The 20,929-nt window shown below is 42.5% G+C and overlaps 1 protein-coding gene across 2 annotated transcripts in view; it reads left to right on the forward strand.

Moving 5' to 3' along the window:
* The window catches only part of asap2a (ArfGAP with SH3 domain, ankyrin repeat and PH domain 2a), an 84,031-nt gene extending 65,151 nt beyond the window's left edge, over positions 1 to 18,880 (forward strand). For both annotated transcript variants that reach the window (XM_066674168.1, XM_066674177.1), the window contains 17 exons: positions 382 to 469; positions 1,587 to 1,635; positions 1,919 to 2,085; positions 3,215 to 3,348; positions 3,928 to 4,022; positions 4,732 to 4,921; positions 6,146 to 6,231; positions 6,678 to 6,793; positions 8,804 to 8,871; positions 9,293 to 9,400; positions 9,712 to 9,925; positions 11,998 to 12,144; positions 12,425 to 12,551; positions 13,546 to 13,631; positions 13,774 to 13,853; positions 15,002 to 15,121; positions 16,972 to 18,880. In XM_066674168.1, the coding sequence (XP_066530265.1) occupies positions 382 to 469; positions 1,587 to 1,635; positions 1,919 to 2,085; positions 3,215 to 3,348; positions 3,928 to 4,022; positions 4,732 to 4,921; positions 6,146 to 6,231; positions 6,678 to 6,793; positions 8,804 to 8,871; positions 9,293 to 9,400; positions 9,712 to 9,925; positions 11,998 to 12,144; positions 12,425 to 12,551; positions 13,546 to 13,631; positions 13,774 to 13,853; positions 15,002 to 15,121; positions 16,972 to 17,046 (1,950 nt within the window). In that variant the 3' untranslated portion in view covers positions 17,047 to 18,880. The remainder of the gene's footprint in view (positions 1 to 381; positions 470 to 1,586; positions 1,636 to 1,918; positions 2,086 to 3,214; positions 3,349 to 3,927; positions 4,023 to 4,731; positions 4,922 to 6,145; positions 6,232 to 6,677; positions 6,794 to 8,803; positions 8,872 to 9,292; positions 9,401 to 9,711; positions 9,926 to 11,997; positions 12,145 to 12,424; positions 12,552 to 13,545; positions 13,632 to 13,773; positions 13,854 to 15,001; positions 15,122 to 16,971) is intronic.
* The last annotated feature ends 2,049 nt before the right edge of the window (positions 18,881 to 20,929 follow it).

Here is a 20,929-nt window from a genome sequence, read left to right on the forward strand (position 1 = left end):
TTATACTCTGGTGTCCTCACTACTGAAGGAGACCAGTCTGCTCATTGGTTAAATTTTTTCAGCTTGTTCTGTGTCCTCCTTCTTGGGAGTTTGTTCCTCTATTCCCCAGAGAGTGGGAGAAAGAGGGACTGAGAGAGGTTATGATGGGAACTGCTGCCTGATGAGAGACTTGCTGCAGTGTTATTGAGTGTTTTTCTCCATCTTCAGAAGGAATGAGAGAGTGAAATCACTGCATATTCATTCACACAGGGAGAGACTGATGCTAAAATACAGAAGCCTGTCTCTGGTTTCGGTTTAATTCATAAGCACAGTGTGACTAGTACAGCTCTCTCTAATCTCTCTGTCTCTCTCTCACTCTCTCTCTCTCTCTCTCTCTCTCAGGCGAACAGACCTCCAGCCAAGCTAAATCTTCTGACCTGTCAAGTGAAGCATAACCCAGAAGAGAAGAAAAGCTTTGACCTCATCTCACGTACGGTGATCACTTTGGTCTTCATACACACACACACACACATATATGTACACACACACACACACATTTCCAGAAGTGTCCTTATCCAGAAGAAGGAAAAACTTTCATACTTGCTGGTCGTTTTGGAGAATCTCTGCAGGTTCATTAATCATATCCTCCTCAGAATATAAAGTTGTGCTTGTATTTTCTGATGATGTCATAAAACGATAATCAAAAACAATGGAGATAAGAGGCTTTGTTTCAACGGTATATAAGATGTACACACACACACACACACACTCTAAAAGCCTACTCCCAAAAAGATATCCCCCTGCCTCCCCTTCAGTGCTGAACCTGTAAAGCGACCCCTATGAAGGCCCTTTTGTAAAATGAATGTGGCCCAGAGGGAAGGGGAGGGTATTTCAAACCTGCAGAGCTCCACAGTGTGTTCGGGCATTTTCCACATTCATCCTTCCTTTCACAGTGAAAAGAAAGAGTTCTTCTGCCTCGGTTTAGCCTGTAAGAGCATAAATTGGAGCATGGACCAGTGTCAGGAAAACAGGCCTTGTTTTCATCGTGTTGGCAAACACTGCACCGCCTCTTTCTGTGTACACGACGAAAACACAGTCCTCTGTATCTCAGCGAGTTAATGATTTGCTTTGGTTTAGATTTACACACACATTACTCAGTGACATACTACAGTTTAATTATATATATATATATATATATATATATATATGTGTGTGTGTGTGTGTGTGTGTGTGTGTGTGTGTGTGTGTGTGTGTGTGTGTTAATTAACTCAGCATAAACCTAGATATTATAAACAGTACGAATATACTTTAGTTTTCACTCTGTAGCGTGTTACAGCAGCTGGAGTATAGCGCTGTGCTCCTGTACTCCATAAGGTACAGTGTTACAGCTGAATGAAAGATGAAAAGCATCAGTGGTCTGTGATGAACGTTTGTGCCCGAGGCTTCGTGTTTTGTGCATAACAGGCCTGACATGACTTCAGGATTACGGTTCTTTTTACTACCTTCCTGAACACTCATTCAGGGCATACCCTTTCTCTTATCTCATACCCCCCGCCCCCTCTCTGTCGGACTGACGGTCTCCATCTCCCTCCGTTTCCATTTTCCAGATGATAGAACGTATCACTTCCAGGCAGAGGATGAGCCAGAATGTCAAATGTGAGTACGTGGATGTGTGAGGGTTTTTTTTTCTGTGCTAAAAGGAAACCTTTCACTGTGTACTTCCTTTTTCCTTTTCCTATTTCTCCTAATTGCCTCCTTCCAAATGTTCTCTTTCTCTCTCTCTCTCTCTTTTTCTCTCTCTCTCTCTCTCTCTCTGTCTCTCTCTCTCTCTCTCTCTGTGTCTCTCTCTCTCCCTCTAACCATTTGCCAAATCACTGAGAGTAAGAGGTGAAGCTAAATTCTTCTCATAGTTCTTTTATTCTTCCTCTGTGACCCTCAGCTGGATCTCAGTGCTGCAGAACAGTAAAGAGGAAGCGCTTAACAACGCCTTTAAGGGCGACCAGCATGTGGGCGAGAACAACATCGTCCAGGAGTTGACCAAAGCCATTCTGGGCGAGGTCAAGCACATGACCGGTAACGACGTCTGCTGTGACTGTGGAGCACCCGGTGAGTGACCCGTACACAGACAGGAAGGACATGAGGGAAGAGAACGAGAGGAGATTAGATGATAGCTTTTATGACTCTTCTTCAGATCCAGAAGAAGCTGGTTTTATGAAAGAACATGACCTAAATAGCTTCAGCTCTTTTCAGAATGCGATATAGATACATATCTATGCTCTTAATACCTCAGTCCTTTACTTAGTAACCTTCCCTGTCTCCTGAAGCCCTTGTCTGTTTGTAAATAAGCTCTCAGTAGAGATTTAAATATATTTTCCATAAGAATTTCTACACAAAATTGAAGGTAGTTAATCAAATTGCTTGTTTTCATACCTTTATACTGTTGTTATTCCACAGAGTATCTATAACGGTGTTAGTATACCTGCTCTATAACTGTATCCGTATGCATAATATGTGATATAACATGATATTATATGTTTATATATTGATATATTGATATACAGAGTGGGCCATTTATATGGATACACCTTAATAAAATGGGAATGGTTGGTGATATTAACTTCCTGTTTGTGGCACATTAGTATATGGGAGGGGGGAATCTTTTCAAGATGAGTGGTGACCGTGGCGGCCATTTTGATGTCAGCCATTTTGGATCAAACTTTTGTTATTTCAATGGGAAGAGAGTCATATGGCACATCAAACTTATTAACTCATTCCCATTTTATTAAAGTGTATTCATATAAATGGCCCACCCTGTATAATGATATCCTAACCCTAACATGATATAAATATATACAAAGACAAAAATATATTTGTTGTAAAGCAACACTAGGTTCAAAATCATGTCACTGAGCTGTCATAGGGAGAAAACAGCCTCTGTCATTGCTACTCCAGGCTCAGCACTGCAGAAACTGCACTGTGTAACATTAAGAGGTGGGCAGGAAACCACTCTACCCCCCCCCCCCCCCCAATCCCCCTTGTTATTAGGACAGTGTTGTAATAGTGACTTACAACAGTAGGGGGAACTAAGGAGCAAAAATATCAAATCTTACCGAATATAAAACGAAAATAAGCTTTGTGATCCATTGTTTATATGTTTTAAATATTATGGGCGACTTAAAGCTCAGGTTATGACGTGTTCTAAACATGTCTGCTGTGTTTTCTTCCTCTTCTCCAGGTCCCACATGGCTCTCCACAAACCTGGGGATCCTGACCTGTATAGAATGCTCTGGAATCCACCGAGAGCTGGGCGTCCACTACTCCAGGATCCAGTCTCTCACTCTGGACGTCCTCAGCACTTCAGAACTGCTGGTTGGTTTTGTTTAGTTTAGTTTTTTTTTTTTTTTAGATTTTCATCCACTGTAGATTGCCTCAGTTCCCGTTATGTGCTGTGTCTGTAGGGCTCTGGTCGTTCGCTGACTTTGAGCTACATCTTTGGGGCTGCATCTACATGTTTCCCATTTTTGCGGGGATGTCTTTAAACAATTTGGCTCGAAGCGAGTCATTCCCCTTTCTGCTTTCTCTCGGCCGTACGAGTCATAGCCAGCCGTGCAGAAACCTCGCAGTCATTACAGTGGACGACAGGGCTGCTGGCCACAGTGGCAGAGGCTCTGAAGATATCTTTTGTTCCTCTTTTGATTCCTGAATGCCCGACACTTGTTTGGTGTACGATTGAGTGGAGCTTTTGTTGAAAAGCCGTGTGCATGAAATGAACCATGTGCGTATGGACGGTGATGGGAAGAGGTGCTTGTTTTGGGAAGGGGACCATTGCGAAAGGGTGGGGTTTGAGAATGGGTGGTGGACTGGTCATCATTTGAGGGTTTGTGTGTATGTGTGTGTGTGTGTGTGTGCGTGCGCGTGTGCGTGCGCGTGTGCACGTGTGTCTTACAGCTTGCCAAGAATGTGGGGAATGCAGGCTTTAATGAGATTATGGAAGCCTGCCTGAGTGCGGAAGATATGGTCAAACCAAATCCAACCAGTGACATGTAAGCCATGCTCTATCAATATTTGCTCCTTTTTCTCTCTCTCTCTCTCTCTCTCTCTCTCTCTCTCGTAAACCTAACCCTGTGTTGACCCATACATTAGAGATGACTTGTAAGCCATGCTCAATCAATTTTTGCTCCTTTCTCTCTCTCTTACTTTTTCTCTCTTTTTTTCTCTTTTTCTCTCTTCTCTCTCTTTCTTTCCCTCTCTCTTCTTTTTCTCTTTCTCTCTCACTCTTTTCTCTCTTCTCTCTCTTCTCTCTTTTTTTCTCTCTCTCTCTCAATCCTAACCCTATGTGTTAACCCTTACATTAGAGATTGGGACTTTCATCCCTGGTGATGCCTCAGTTATCCCACTCCAGACACAATTGGCCTCACGCACTCCCCATCAATAAGTGCAAAGCTGTCCAGCTCAGGCACCTGTTAGGACACATCAGCGGACCGGCCCAGTCGAGGTTCTGCTTTGAGCACGTTGAGTAGTCTTAGAACATCGATACATTTAGAGTTTTTGGCATTGTCTTCATGAGGCCCCGTCTGGGATATTATTTTAAACAGATGCCTTGACCCTCTTATCTTGGTAGCATCATGTGATCGGGAGAGTGCTAGCTAATGTATTGGTTAAAACACCTTTAAAAAGAGCATTTAAGATTTCTCATTGATCTGTGGTGGGGACAATTGCAGTTCAGTATCTGGCTTCCCTTCTGTCTCTCAGGCAGGCCAGGAAAGACTTCATCATAGCCAAGTACACAGAGAAGCGTTTCGCCCGGAAGAAGTGTCCGGATGCGGCGTCCAAACTGCACACGCTGTGCGATGCGGTGAAAGCCCGAGACATCTTCTCCCTCATCCAGGTCTACGCTGAAGGAGTGGACCTGATGGAGCCCATTCCTCTGGCCAATGGGCATGTGAGTCTGCTTTCAGCTGCTCTGCAGTTGCCTTAAAGCATGGGTCAACAATTTTATCCACAAAGGGCCAGTGGCTGCAGGTTTTTATTCCAGTTAAGCAGGAGCACTTCGGATTCGACTTGTTTAATCAACTAGTCTCAGTCTCTAAACAGTTACACAGGGTGTGCTCCTGTTTGGTTGGAATGAAAACCTGCAGCCACACCGGCCTCTTGTGGATAAGGTCGGTGACCCCTGGCTTAAAGTGTACTTTCTTCACAGCTGTTTATATCGATTAAGTCAGTTTGCCAACATTTAAAGGGGACAAATTCTTCTCCTTTTCTACAAGTGAACAGTTCTAGAACTTAATGAAACATCTGTGACCTGCTTTGGTCAAAACACCTCAAAGATCAAACCCCACAACTGAGTTCTCCCCCTGTCTAAACAGCCATTTCAGAACGCGCCTGTTCCTTTAAATGACAACAAGCAGCTCGCTGTTCACCCCGACCCCAAGGGCACAGCAGTGAGGAGCAGAAGCTCTGTTTTGAAGCTTTTTCCCCTCAGTTTACCTTATTTACTCAGTGCTCTCATTTCTCCACGCTCGTTCTCCGTTTCGTGTTTGTGTTCTCATGTAAACATGGGTCTAGCCCTGTGATTGGAGAGTCATTTCCCAGGGCAACACAGACACTCACACACACACCTACAGACACTTTTGAGTCGCCAATCCATCTACCAACGTGTGTTTTTGGACTGTGGGAGGAAACCGGAGCACCCGGAGGAAACCCACGCGGACACGGGGAGAACACGTAGTACCACCAGTTGTACACTATTGTTATTGTCTGCAGCAACAACACCTGACACCTTAAAGTAACTGAATTTACTAATTCCAGTGTGTTCCCCCAAACATCTGGCCTGTAATGTATGAGAGACACTGGATTGCACAAGTCTGGGGAAAAAAAAAACTGAAATGAATGTGGTTGAACACTATCGCCCAAGCATTGCCCTGCGTTAACTGCACCTGCACTTGAAAGAAACCTCCAGGAATTCTATATCATTACACAGGGTGTCCCATAAGTAAGGAGACAGGAAAGAAAGGAAACACCCATATAAAAGTGGAGTCCTAATTTTAGACGCAAGATGTAAAGGCTCAGCCCCACAGCTTGCATCTGAATTTGGATCTTTAACATCAAGTTCAGTGTCTTGAGGCTCCATTATGTCATTTCTTTATTTGTTGGTGTGTTATTACAGGAACACGGAGAAACAGCGCTCCACCTGGCTGTGAGGTTGGTGGACAGAACCTCCCTCCACATTGTGGACTTCCTCACTCAGAACAGGCAAGAACCACAAAGCAGGGCTGCTGGAATGTGTGTGTGTGTGTGTGTGTGTGTGTGTGTGTGTGTGTGTGTCCGTACGTTTCGTACCTGGTCAAATGACATGTGTTAATGATTTTCTCAGTGAAAATAATTAAACCACGTCCCTCTACGTTAAACTGGACACATGATGTTTTTGCTCAGGGGTGCCCAAAGTTTGCACACCACTCTACAAACACACCCATGCTGTTTCTTCCCCCTCTCTGCTGATGAAGCGCTGACCAGTGTAACAGAACTCCCCGAAGCTGAAGTCATGCTTATTTCACTGCGGGTTTTGCAAATAAGGCCATTTAAGCCCACTTTACATGACTTGGTGTGTTTTGCCCCTAGAAGCCCTGATTAAGGGACACAAAATATCCAGCAAAATTGCTGAGCTGTATGTGCTACTTATTTTGTTTTTTCTATTTTAGTTTGAATCTGGACAAGCAGACGGTGAAGGGCAGCACCGCGCTACATTACTGCTGCCTCACAGACAACAGCGAGTGCCTCAAACTTCTGCTCCGAGGCAAGGCCTCCATAGACATAGGTAAGGTCTACCAGCTGCACAAATTTACAGCTATACTCCATAAAGAAATGGTTCAGCCTCAAATCAAAATAAAATAAAATTAGATAGAGATAGATATAGTTAAATCTTTATTTAATTTATTTTACAATCTCAATAGCCATCCCAACCCAGCCTGTCCAACCCTGCAAATACTTTTGGGGCCATTCCACAGTTTTTGTACGTATGTTCTAGTCAATAACATACACTACATTCACTCATCCATCCAAATAATTGAATGTAGGTGTTCCAATAACGTCCATGGCCACAGGTGTATAAAACCAAGCACCTAAGTATGCAGACTGCTTCTACAAACATTTGTGAAAGAATGCCAACTGTGCAACAAGTCCAGTCGTGAAATATCCTTGCTAATAAATATTCCATAGTCAGCTGTCAGTGGTATTATCAAAAAGTGGAAGTGACTGGGAACGACAGCAACTCAGCCACAAAGTGGTAGGCCGCATAAAATGACAGAGCGGGGGTCAGCGGATGCTGAGGCGCATAATGCACAGAGGTCACCAGCTGAAGGCCCAGCTCTAATTGTGATGCTTCGTTTGCTTCATATGCCTTCATATGCCATATGCGTTTGCCTCGTTAGCCATTTTTAACTTGTTAGCCACTAAATCAGGGAAGCAAACATTGTGTGTGTGATCACTTGCATAAAATCTAAGAGCAAATTTGTGAATTTGATTTTTGGCTGTATCTCCTGAATGTTTTTGTTTGCTTGTCCTGTGAAGATGAAAAGTGGTTGTTTGTGTTCTCGCTGCTTTGTTTGGTGTTGCGTGCATCCTTCCACATTCCTGCAACTGGTAGAGGTCTGTTTTGACTGGGCTGAAGGCTGGATGTGGTGATAAGAGTGTGGATCTGTAGCTGGCAGCGTTCCTGGTGTTGAGTATGAGAATCACACTAATTAATGCTCTTCCAGCAAACGCCACAAACAAAGGAGCTAAGCCAGAACAACAGGCGGCCTGGCACTGGGATACGTGTGTGTGTTTGGTTGTGTTTTACTCTCTTTATTGGATTTTTTAAGGATTTTCTCCAGTACTTTTGTACATTAATGTGTGCAGCAGTATGTTCTCTGTAGAGGACGTGTACTTATTTTACATCACAACTCTAGTGAATTTTAAGTCATGGTTTGGGTTTAAACATTATGTTTTCAAAATAAGATACTCGCAGTAAAGACAGAGGAAGTGTTCTCTTGTCGAATCATTCTCAACAGGTCAATACCTCTTTCTCAAAATCCTCATTATTTTATTTTATTATTTTTTTTGTCATAGGCATCATCATTATCTGATTCCCAGCACTGCCCAGCACGGGCAGTAAAGCCATATTTAATAACCCAGCCACTGTGCCATGATGTGAAGCAATGAATGTGGTTATAACAGTAGGCATCAGATAAAACCTGTTTAAAGTTAGTTAATGTCTTTTTTTTTTTTTTTTTAATTAATTTATTATTTTAGACAAAAGGTAATATGTTGTCTCCCAAAGCCCTGTGTGATCATTGTATTGGATTTACAAAAAAATGTAATCGGTGCCCTCCTTATTTACTGATCTTAAGATATTACTGCATAAATAATAAAAACGGTCTGTACATGCCTGCTTTATTTAGGGATTCATGTGGTCAGGCCCTTGAATGTATCCTTCTTGATCAAAAATCCTCTCAGTGTTTGGGTTCTGTTAGGCATATTTAAAAATATAATATAAAAAAATAAAAATAAATAAATAAAAATAGGAAGTGCTCTTCCTTTCTAGCTTCTAATGCTATGGCCTGAGAGAGAGAGAAAAAGAGAAAGAGAGGGAGAAAAAAAAGAGAGAGAGAGAGAGAGAGAGAGAAGCAAAAATTGATAGAGCATGACTTACAGGTCATCTCTAATGTAAGGGTCAACACATAGGGTTAGGAGAGAGAGAGAGAGAGAGAGAGAGTGCATGTATATAATATATTTTAATATATTTATGATAAGGTATGTAACTCTAGCTCTACTCAATTGTGTGCAGCTAATGAAGCAGGAGAAACCCCACTGGACATCGCCAGGAGACTCAAACATCTGCAGTGTGAGGAACTGGTGAGTTTCAGTCCATTTTCAGTTTAAATAACGAGACAGAATATAATCAACAGGATCTCTAATCCACACTGACAAGCCTCAAACAACTCTACGCACTGGATTCACACATGATAAGCGGGTGTGTTTTGGCAGAATCCACCATTCTGAGTGCTGAATGTACCCATGAATAGTGTACATTTGGTAGAAATTTAGAAAATGAAGTCCCCCTTCCCTCCCGACAATGTCATTAAAACATGCATCATCTGAGTCCACATTAAATCCACAAAACTAAAGTCTCATTAAAATCACTAAGGTTTCTCATAGGAACAATGCTACCGACCGGTGGGTTGGTTTCTGAAGTCACTTTTCTCACTGTTGTAGACGTTTCATGTCTGTGTATAGAGTGTAAGTGTGTGTGTGTGTTTCTTGTTTCTGGGTGTAGCTGAACCAGGCGCTGGCTGGCAAGTTCAATGCGCACGTACATGTGGAATATGAGTGGAGGCTACAGCATGAAGATCTGGATGAAAGTGATGAAGATTTGGATGAGAAGGTATATCTTGTCTATAATTTGTCATCAGGGCATCAGAGGCTCCTTAATCCATTTAACCCCCAACAAGGGAAAACATCAGGGAAAAGTAGTGTAATTCTAAATCCAGTGTTAAAGAGAATTAAAGCTCAGATCTGGATAATGTCTAGGGAACATAGATCTGTGTGTAAATCCAACTGGACAGAAGTCTCAAGTCTGAACCATTTAATTTCACACCACTCTGAATGCTCTGTTTACATCTCAACAACTGAATTAAGTAACGGTTTTTAAATATCCCTTGATTAATTTGTGGTGTCTGGCCTTTCTATACACAGCCCAGTCCCCTGCGGCGAGACGAGAGGCCAGTTAGCTGTTACACACCGGGTAGCTCAGTGCTGCAGCCCAGTCCGGCCAATCTCACCAAGGACAAGCGCTGCTACGTGCCCAACCTGGTCAACAACGAGACGTACGGGACCATCGTGAACACCAGCCCTGCTGCTGGCATCTCGCTGTCCGCCTCCGCACCCCCACTACCTCCAAGGAATATAGGTATCTACCGCTCCAGCACGGTTATTCACTCCGATTAAAAAGTGATTTAAATAGAAAAGAGCAGAGCACATTCTCGAGAGTTTAAAGGAAATCAAAGATCTTTTATTGTCTCATTTTCTATGAAATATCAGCGCTTTCAGCATTTTTCAATGACTCAGCACACTATGCTCTGCCAGAGGGAGGAATCAGGTTCGTTTTTCATATATTTTATGAGATTTATACTGCACACGTTCACTGAACCAGGCTGAAAGAATAAAGCACGGAGAGCTATAGGGAAAAAAAAACAAACATAGAACAAAGAAAGACACGACAAGCTCAAACTTCATGATCCAGCCACCTTTCAGCAGCTTTTCGTATTCCGCTGGCTGCTGTATTAATAACCCTCTTCATAGGATCTGAAAAAGGCTGAAGTCTCTCTCGAACCGTGCCTCCTTGGTGACTGCTGAATGAAGACTCTGACCTATTTGACTTCTGAGGCTCATCAAGCTTCTCTTGAAATGAAAGATATTCATAATGAGCTAACCCCCTTTGTTAATGACGCAGATGTCAGGATTGATTGCATTCAGCCATGAAAACAGGTCAGAGATGGATGAGTTTTGGATCAGAAAAGCCATTCCAAGGCACGGTGGAGCAGCAGGTAGTGTCGCAGTCACACAGCTCCAGGGACCTGGAGGTTGTGGGCTTGATTCCCGCTCCGGGTGACTGTCTGTGAGGAGTTGGTGTGTTCTCCCTGTGTCCGTGTGGGTTTCCTCCGGGTGCTCCGGTTTCCTCCCACAGTCCAAAAACACACGTTGGAAGGTGGATTGGCGACTCAAAAAAAGTGTCCGTAGGTGTGACTGTGTGAGTCAATGTGTGTGTGTTGCCCTGTGAAGGACTGGCGCCCCCTCCAGGGTGTATTCCTGCCTTGCGCCCAATGATTCCAGGTAGGCTCTGGACCCACCGCGACCCTGAACTGGATAAGGGTTACAGATAATGAATGAATGAATGAAAAGCCATTTCAACTGATCCCAAACATATTATACAGGGGTCCTTCGTGCCAGAAAACCCAATGCTGGTGGGGGGGGGTTGTGCCTCACTTGTGGACTTGTGGCATCGGGCCTCTTTCTATATCAGAATAGTGTGCATAGTTTAGCATATTAATGCTTATGTTTCATTTTTGGAAATTGTTGTTTAGAATAGAATGCGTCAGACATTCACCACACATTTATTGCCGTTATCCAAACTCAGGAGTCTTCCAATGCTGTGTAATGTCTTGGTTGCCTGGGCAACAGGGCTGTCGTAGTCTTAGCCGTAATAGGATTGTAAATAGTTAAAGCTGATTAAAGGAATTAATGGGGACTGAAATTTCTAGTTGTTTTTTTAGCACCATACAGAAGTCTAATGCACTTAAAAGGTGCTGTATATGATTTCAGTTCCTTACAGTATTTGAAAAATTCAGAGCATGTTTCCTCATGGTTCCTCTGTGATAGTGGAGAGAGACCTCTGAATGTTGAAAGGCTTGAAAAGGGATGAAGATGTTTTCTTTGGGGGGTTTTGAAAAGTTTGTGTACATTTTCGTGAGTGGGTTAGAGTATAAATATTTGATATCACTCCTGCACTGTTAGATATCTTTGCCTCAGTGCTCTTCAGACATGCCTTGACTAATCAGCTGCATTGAGGCTAAAGGGAGAATTAAATGAGATTTTTAGAGATTGATCCTTGAGCCATTAAAGATACGGCAGTTTGAAGAATGATAAGAGGTGTCATTTACAGGTGAAACCCCCTCTTTTGACTCGGTAGGGGCTTGTCTTGTTGGATGCATGGCTGTTGGCTTTCTGTTCTCTTGACAACAGGCCTCGGTTGCCAGGTTCATTTTGTGCTATGTCCTCACAGACTCCAAAGTAATTAAGGCCGAATGAATGAAGCGCTGCTGGACTGGAGCCGAGCCAAAGCCCAGAAAAAGAAAAGACACATTCCGGAACTTTCTCTTCATGCAGAGAAACTGAAAAAAATAAAAACAGCTTTTTTTGAGCTGAACTGAAGTGTTTCCGTGGCTAATACGGCTCCTTCTCTCTTCTGAACCCCTCACACAGCTCAGTTGCCTGGTCTCAGTGGAGTTGTCCAGGGCTCCTCAGGATGGAAGCCAGGCTCTATAGATCTAGCTGGAAGACAGAGGTCCTCCTCAGATCCTCCAAACATGCACCCACCTCTCCCACCAATGAGAGTCACCTCCACCTCCCGTGAGTCTGCTTAACTTTTTATTCATGCGTAAGATGTAAATAAAGTCACTTAACCATAAGACTTTAAACAATTAGTGTATTACGGCGTATTTACAGTGGTGTTGAAGCTTTTATATGTCATTTTATTAATGATAAATCCTGCCTTTAATTTACATGTGTGTGTTTAAACCATGCATGAACCTCTCCAACAGAAACGGCTTTAAAACTGTGCTTTCACTTTTGCAAAACAATTACTCGCTGAGCTGTGCTTGCTGAATCATTAATGGTGTGTGTTCTGCAGTCATAGCACCAAGCGGGCCCCCTCCTCCTGTGGCTAAGACCGCCAGCGTGATGGAGGCCATGCACATACAGTCCAAAACAGGACAAGTGCCTCCAGGCCAGAATATCAACAGGAGCGCTGCTACAAGGTCAGAATTGTAGACACATATTCTCTCTCTCTCAAACACACACACACACACACACACACACATATTTTACTGGATGCTCTGCAAGTACACTATTTTCACTGCATTAAATTTCAACTCTTTTAACCTCTACTTACAATACCAAACTACAAAAGGATCATTCAAAAACATTTAGGACATGTAAGAATTTAAAGGAACACTATGTAATATTTTTACCTAAAAACTACAGCTTCAAACTCATTTTGATGCTTCACTGACCGGTAATAGGGAGAATAGAGCCTCTGTGGTCGTTAATGTGGGATCAGCACTACAGACACTGCACTATGTAAATTTGGTGGAGGGTAGGATACCACGCCCCTTCCTTTAGATTTCAGTAAAATGCTGTAAAAATGAATTACACTTGTGGGAGCCCCAGGAGCAAAAACAAAAACAAAAATCTTACTTACTGTTCCTTTAAATCAAAACTGTCAACACAGTTCATGTTTATGTTCAAAGCTGAAAAACAGTGTCCACAAAATAAAGATATTTACATAGGCAGACAAAAACAAAATATGTATTTAATTATTTTAAAGGCTCCTTATGGTGATGCAGGTTTTACACTGGGGTGAAAAAAGAAGGTGTAAAGAAATACAAAGGTTTATTTATGAATGTAACAGAACTAAATCAGAATAACACAGCAGTGCATTTCCATCAGCTCTGAGTTTGTTTCTACTGAATGTCCCATGTGGTGCACACTGAGCCTCTCCGCAGCGAGCACAAAGGTGACTTTGCCCATACAGAATGGCAGGAAGGTGGAAAAACCCTACAGGGAACTGCTGCTTTTCCAGGGTCATTAATTCCTGTTCAGGGCCCTCTTTCAAGCACGTACAGCCGCAGGAGCCGAGAAGTAGGGCACACTGTGTTAATGGCCCCTGCGTGGCCCTGAATGGATCTTCTTTAGCTGTGGAATGCTGGATGACCTCTGTCCACCTCACATGATCTGGTTTGTTGGTTTCAGCTCGGACAAAAGCTACAGCAAAGGCCTTCTGGTGCGCTCGGACTCCATAGAGAGACCAGGTAGATGTCAAAGAAACAATCTGAACTGTAAGTTGATGTTTAAAATACACAAAGTATAAGCCGTCGGCTATGAATAATTGGAGTCAAGCCGTGAGCTGTTTGAAAGGTTATCTTGTTGGAAACGATTTGTTTTCAAGTGTGATGTCTTTTCCTGTGTTTTCATGAGCAGCGAAGGAAGCTCCTGGATGCCCTCAGAACACGATTGGTCAATCTCTGCCTCCTGGACACATACCCAGGAAAGGGTTTCCGGTAAGCTCCTTCACACAGAGAGGAAAGCATGCCATGAAATCATGAGCATATTTGTGAATCAGTAACTGTTTGGTCCTGAGAGCGCCCTTAAACATTGGTAGCAGTAGACAGTGTGTAGTAACTGAATAAACTGCATAGCAGCAAGTAGCGGATTGGAGCGGAGCCCAGTATGTGTCTATTTTTACCAGATGTTTAATGTTTCTAATCGCTCCTTTTTTACAGATGTTGAATTAAAGGAGCAATCTGTAATACTGACTGCAAGTGTTTCAAATGGGAACTGCAATAAAGTTTCAAAACACTGGAGAGAGTTTTCTGCCCCCTCTTTCCTCCTCCCCAGGTGCACAGCTCGTGCAGGTTGCCAGGTTGAGGAATATTGCACCGTCACACACTAGCATATAGAAATGTTTCACTTATCTTAATGTCATTTTACGAGGTTGATGTTTGCCAGCTTCTTACTTGAATTCTCAATTCCACCTTAAATAGACGACAATGCAAGGCTGATTATAGCTTTTTTAACACAACCCTTATTGCTCAGTTTAAAACACACACCACAGTTTGTTGTAATCTGTCGTTATTCTTCACTTTCTTCGTTATGAACACAAAAACCACAGTTTACACCTTTAGTCCCTCCACAGCCATCTATAATTTTTCAATCCCTCTACCTTTTATCAATTTCATGTGTCATACCTGGCAACCTGGTGTGTGCAAACTGCACTGTGATTGGACAGTGGGCAGGATTCCAGGCCAAAACCACCAACAGAGTTCATTCATTCATACATTCATTCATTGTAAGCGCTTATCCAGTTCAGGGTCGTGGTGGGTCCGGCGCATACCCGGAATCACTGGGCGCAAGGCGGGAACACACCCTACAGGGGGCGCCAGTCCTTCACAGGGCGACTCACACATTCACTCACACCTACGGACACACTCCTTAAAGAACACGTTTCCTTATTCTCTGAAAACACGCCCTGGCCATTTTATGATTGATTACAGTAAATATTTTACAGATTGCTCTTTTAAGAATATCTTGCCCTTAATATTTTGCACTGCGCTTGTTCCAATTGCTTATTGTGACAATAAACCGATGTTTGCCTTGCAATGCTTTGTCTGATGTGTCCCGACGTGACGTGTGAATGTTTGTGCGTCAGAAGCAGAGGCCGAAGCGAGTGAAGGCCATCTATAACTGTGTGGCGGACAACCCGGACGAGCTGACCTTCACAGAGGGCGAGGTGATAGTGGTGGACGGAGAGGAGGACCAGGAGTGGTGGGTGAGTGAGTGTGAGAGAGAGAGAGAGTGTGATGGGGGAGAAATGGCCTCTGTGAGCAAGCAGGATGGATGGTTCTGATGTAGAGTCTTAGCCTTCTTTGATAGAATTTGATGCAGAGAAAGGCTTGTTCCACTGGCAGATATAATTTTGCTTGTTTCAAGCAAAAAACTAAAATAATATCCTTACCATTAAATAGTTAGATATTAATTTTAATAATTATTAAGTCTTAATAAAAAGAGAAGTAGATAAATTAAACAAATAAAACTCTCAAACTCATTAAGGAATATTTAATATCCTGCAGTGATGTTTCTGGTTGTGGTTGTGGTTGCCCTGGCTGCCTGGACACATGTGATAACCTCATTCCCCTCCTCCCACGCCCCCAGTCTCTCTTATTATGAATGAGGTCCAGCTGCTAATTGTTTCCCCCAGAATCCATCTCTTTTTTCCACGGATTGTGTTTAGTCATTAGTCCCCGTGGAGCCAAAATCTCCAATATTTCCATCTGTGAGACTCCAGCAGCATTACAGATACTTCCAGATGCACTCCAGCGACTCTGAGGAACATGTTTCCACCACGTGCTCTTGTTTTGTTTATCAGTGGAGCTAGCCCTGCACATCTTTAGAACAGGAAGTGAACAAGGGGTCATTTGTTTCCAGCGCTCATGTCACAGGGCCCGAGCTGTTTGTGCCAAAGCCTGTGTTCTGTTGTTGAAGGACAGTAGTGTAGAATATTGCATGCGCTCATGGGTTAATTTCGTCAGAATTTTTAAAGAAGTCTATGGCCCAAAAAAACCAAAAACAAATATGCATCCAATTAACAAAATAAGTTAATTTTAAAAAAATGGGAGCAAATGAGGCATTGTTTGATATACATTTCTCAGTAAATTAGAAAGTTGTATATATTACATATATTTACACATAATTGTGTATACACACGCTCCCGCTCGTCATTTTATGGTATATGTGTAGTATTAAAAATGTCATTTTATTTAAAAAAAATAAAATAAAGTGTATTGTTTTAATATGCTAAGTTCACAATTGCTAACAGGGAAATCACCATCTTTAAAGGGAACGTCTACGATTTTGGGAGAACCCAGTTCTAAGGTCTGTGACTTTTAAGGTGAAACCGTGTGGTTGAGGGAAAATAACAACTGTTGGTTGAACATGGCTGAAGTGTAAGGTGTCTGTAACTCGACTTGTTTGGTTTTGTAGCTCTGTCGCTAATGCAGTTAGCCGTCTCACAAGTTTAAAATATATAAGGAAATATAAATAAGAAAAAAAATAAGAGCACCTGGGGCGGCACGGTGGCGCAGCAGGTATTGTCGCAGTCCAGGGGCCGGGAGGTTGTGGGTTCGTTTCCCGCTCCGGGTGACTGTCTGTGAGGAGTAGGTGTGTTCTCCCCGTGGGTTTCCTCCGGGTGCTCCGGTTTCCTCCCACAGTCCAAAAACACACGTTGGTAGGTGGATTGGCGACTCAAAAGTGTCCCACGTAGGTATGAGTGAATGTGTGTGTGTGTCTGTGTTGCCCTGTGAAGGACTGGCGCCCCCTCCAGGGTGTATTTCTTCCTTGCGCCCAATGATTCCAGGTAGGCTCTGGACCCACCGCGACCCTGAATTGGATAAGCGGTTACAGATAATGAATGAATGAAAATAAGAGCACTTAGCGTATTAAGCTGCATTTTGTCTAAAAAGAAGTGGTGGCTGGCCCCCCATGTCTCAGAGGAAGCATGTCCTAGCCTTCCCCTTCCCAGCTTGTTAGCATGGTGTTACTGGGTGGAATCTAGAAACTGAGGAGAAAATTTGGGTGAAAATGTAATGGACGATAACACGTTTTCTGGTGTTTATCTTCCAGCTTGGCCATATAGAGGGAGAACCAATGAGGAGAGGTGCCTTCCCCGTCACCTTTGTACACTTCATGGTGGATTGACGATGGCGCTCACCCAGGTGGACTGAATGGATCACCTCTCTCATGCTTGGGCTCACTAATCATCCTCATCAACATCACCCACCTTCATCCTAACGCTTGTGCCTCAATACCAGCTCCTCCCAAACCTGTAGCTATCAGAGACCGGCCTCCTGGACCTGGTTTTGGATCGGTTCCTGCGAGAGCGGTTGATGCTCCTCATTCCTGAATGAATTTACATGGTAGTCATATCGTTCCTGAAGAATGTGGAAGCCTCTCTGGTTTCGTTTTGTTCTGTTGATGAGAGAAAAAAAATACATATCATCGTCAGCGGCTTGGACACAATGAATGCACTTTTGGTTTAATCTCTCCTGGACATAATGGAAGAGCGGAAGATAATGGTGGAGGGATGAAGTTTCAGAAAAGTGCACCACTTGTGTCTTTTAAGGTTCTAGGTCCAGTGGAACAGGAAAAGACAGGTTTATTTATGTGGTTCCACTTGTACCTAAGCATATCTGTGAATCCAATACCATTTATTCCGTATACCTTGGTGGCAGGAGAAGAAATGGAGGTGATCCGACTTTGAAGGACTGTTTGGTGCTAGCCCAGGAGGATTGAGCTGAGGCTACCTCCACTAGGGGGCACTCCACTGTCCCCGTTTTTACACTCAGTGGCCTATTTTGGAACTTAGAAATAGAGCATCCACTGTTCGAACCTGGGAGAGCCCTGGCACTGAATTACGACTGCATAAAACCAATTTGTGTGTGTGTGTGTGAGAGAGAGAGAGAGAGAGAGAGAAAGCCTAAGATAAAGGGGCAGAATAATTTGCATTTGAGCATCCTCATCATATCACCAACCTTACTATTTTAACATAAAATAACTTTAATTCACCAGCTACTCTGTGTATTCTGAAACACATGGAATGAATTGTTTCCACTCTATAAAAAATGATATTTTAGGAGCAGAAGACACAGACGAAGAAAATGTGATGTTATTAAAAACCTAACGTCCACCGAGAGGCGATATTGTAACCGTGTTGGCTCATACAATGAGTCTGAAACCGAACACCCCGGCTTTAACGGTTAGTAGTTGGTCCGTTAGGCCTCTGCCCTGCCCCTGACCTGCTGTTTTCCTGTTTATGATTAATCTGGGCTCTTCATACACCCTGCTCTTTCCTCCAGGAGTGCTTCCTTCCCGCGGAGTCACAACATGGAGGAAACGTCACTTCCGACTCTCTCTGAGATTCACTTCTTTTTATCACAGAAAAAACATAAATAAGGACACAAGCTTTATGTTAATATATCAGTATCCATATTATATCCAACACCACCTTGAGCTTTTAAAAGTTTGTTTTTTTATTACAGCAGTGTTGGGACCAACACTTCTTTCTCTATCCATTCGAGGGCAAAGCCAGTGGCATTCCTTCTGTCCAGTAACGCCCTGCTCAAACCTGGAGACTGCAGATGTAATATTGTACAGGAATGTTTTATGTGACAGACTTGTGACTGGTTGCAGAGCAACTCTATAGAATGTGTTAATGTTCAATTAAATATAAAATAATAATAATAAAATTGATAGTCCCTGTTGCGCTTGAAACACAGTGACCTGTAACTTTAGCAGCGAGAGGAGACTAGCTTCTAGAATATTCCTCTGCCTTTTAACTCACTGGAAATAAATAGTAGCTGTTTATCTGGACCTGTAAATAAGTGAAGACTTTATACGTGTATATTTAATTGTAAACAGAAAACTGAATCAGTACCACATCAGTTTCAACGTCATCTATGGATCCCCGTTCACCTTCATTCACCGTGTCCTACTGTTGACTCTAATACTGTACAAATAAATGGAGAAACTGGAAGTAAACCAACCCAGGTGTAGTTGTCTTCATTTTTCTGACACGGGGTTTTCTTCTTTGTGTCTCGGCTGATTGATTTGTGGAGACACATTCAGTTGTTAATTTTCTGTGAACACTTCGTCCTGTTCATGGCCGGCAGTGGGTCCTACCAAGAATCATTGGGTGAAGTGCACCATAACAGGAGCACTGCTTTTAATTCCCCGTATTATGGCAGTGAGCTTAACTGTGCTAAGATCATAACAAGATCTCCATCTAGTGGAGGGCACCTGTAGCTTACAGCCATCATTCATTCCTTCATTTATCTGTAACACTTGTCCAGTTCAGGGTCGCGGTGGGTCCGGACCCTATACAGAATCACACCCTGGAGTCTCTGTACAAAACAGGAGACATTTTTAATCTGAAATTAGAAGTCAACTAACAACTGATAGATAATTTACAATATTTAACTTCAGTAATTTGCTTCCAGGTGGGACTGATGAACTGGTTGCCTGTGTAAATGTTACAGAGTACTAGGAATTTAAAAACAGGAAGTAGTTCACTCTGGACATGGAGGGTACATTATATTAAAGTACAAAGACCATAGACCCCTCATAATGATTGAGCTGAACCTTTTTAAAGGTGAGAGCTTGTATAATCTCCAGATAAATCAGGTCTTCAATATATAAGCAATAATAATAAAGAAATTAAATGAGAATTATTTGAAGTTTTGCAAAATCTGCAGACGACAGACAAAGGCCATAGAACACAGAATAGGTTTAAAACTTTTGCTTTTTTTTAACTTTTTTTTTTTCTTTTTCATCCAGCAATTTTATTTAAAGGCTAAGCACCAGCTATATGAAAGTGTCAAATAAATAAATACAGTGGAATTTAAATTCCTAACTTGTTTATTGATAGTCAGAAAACATGTTATTTCTTACTAATTCAAGGAATAAGGTTTAAAAGACCGTTGCCCCCCCCCCCCCCCAACGGTTTTTCGGAAACTCTAATAGGCGTCTTGCCTGTGACGTAGATGGTGGACACCAACTCTAGAAGTTTCACTTAATTTAATGAAAAATGACGAAAAGGTGTGTTGTTTTTGGCTGCAATCATTCAATGTACAGTGGGACATCTGTGAACAAATGGCCCAAAGATCCCAAAATATCCAGAAAATGGACTAAATTTGTCCACTTTAAACGGGCACTTTGGAAAGGACCATCCGCTCACTCCGTTATCTGTAGCTCATTTCACTGGCGCTTTTCCAACAATATGGGCATGTAAGGACACCAACGAAAGGTGTTGAAGAGCCTCTGTAACATGGAGGTAAACAGGGTGAGGACACTCACTTCGCCTGTTTTAGTTGGTGTTAGTTAACGTTAGCTTGACTCGCTAAACTCGGTGGCTCAGATTATACTCGGCTACGTAGCTGCATTACGGAGGTTTATAGTGTCGGATGAATTCGAGTTCGACTTTGATCACATTTACAATAATAATAATAAATAAATAATTAGCTTATTGCTAGGCTATTGTCATGAATAATGTTGGTTATTTAGCTAGATACTGTCATAACAGTGTTTTACCGCGGCGTTGTTCAGCTGTTGTCCACCTGTGACGTCACGGTTGCGTTCAAGAATTTCCGTAGCTCGGGTTTTTCCGTCAATTTAATAAAATTGTCAGTTTTAAAGCAAATTAAGCTGCTATTTTCATTTTAATTTTTACATATGTCAGTAACTAAAATAATGTGAAATATTCGTGGAGGTTCATTAAGTGGTGCTTAGCCTTTAACGTTGATCTACATATACCCCATGACCAAATACATAACCCATATTTCACACTAAGGTAGTGTAAACAACCCAAACATTTCTCTGGTATGAAAGGAGGGACAAATACATTTACCCAAATTTTCCAGATCACAGTGACACTGTGCAGTTAACGTCCTGCATCGTGGCATAACTACTTTTATATATGAACGCATCTATGCTTCTAAGTGGTTAATAAAACCTGACTGTATCCAAGGCCACTGATGTCAAGAGAAATAAATAAAACAAGTTCAAATCCATGTATCATATAAAAGTT

The sequence above is a fragment of the Hoplias malabaricus genome, chromosome 1 (genome assembly GCF_029633855.1).
Source record: "Hoplias malabaricus isolate fHopMal1 chromosome 1, fHopMal1.hap1, whole genome shotgun sequence".
NCBI lineage: Eukaryota > Metazoa > Chordata > Actinopteri > Characiformes > Erythrinidae > Hoplias > Hoplias malabaricus.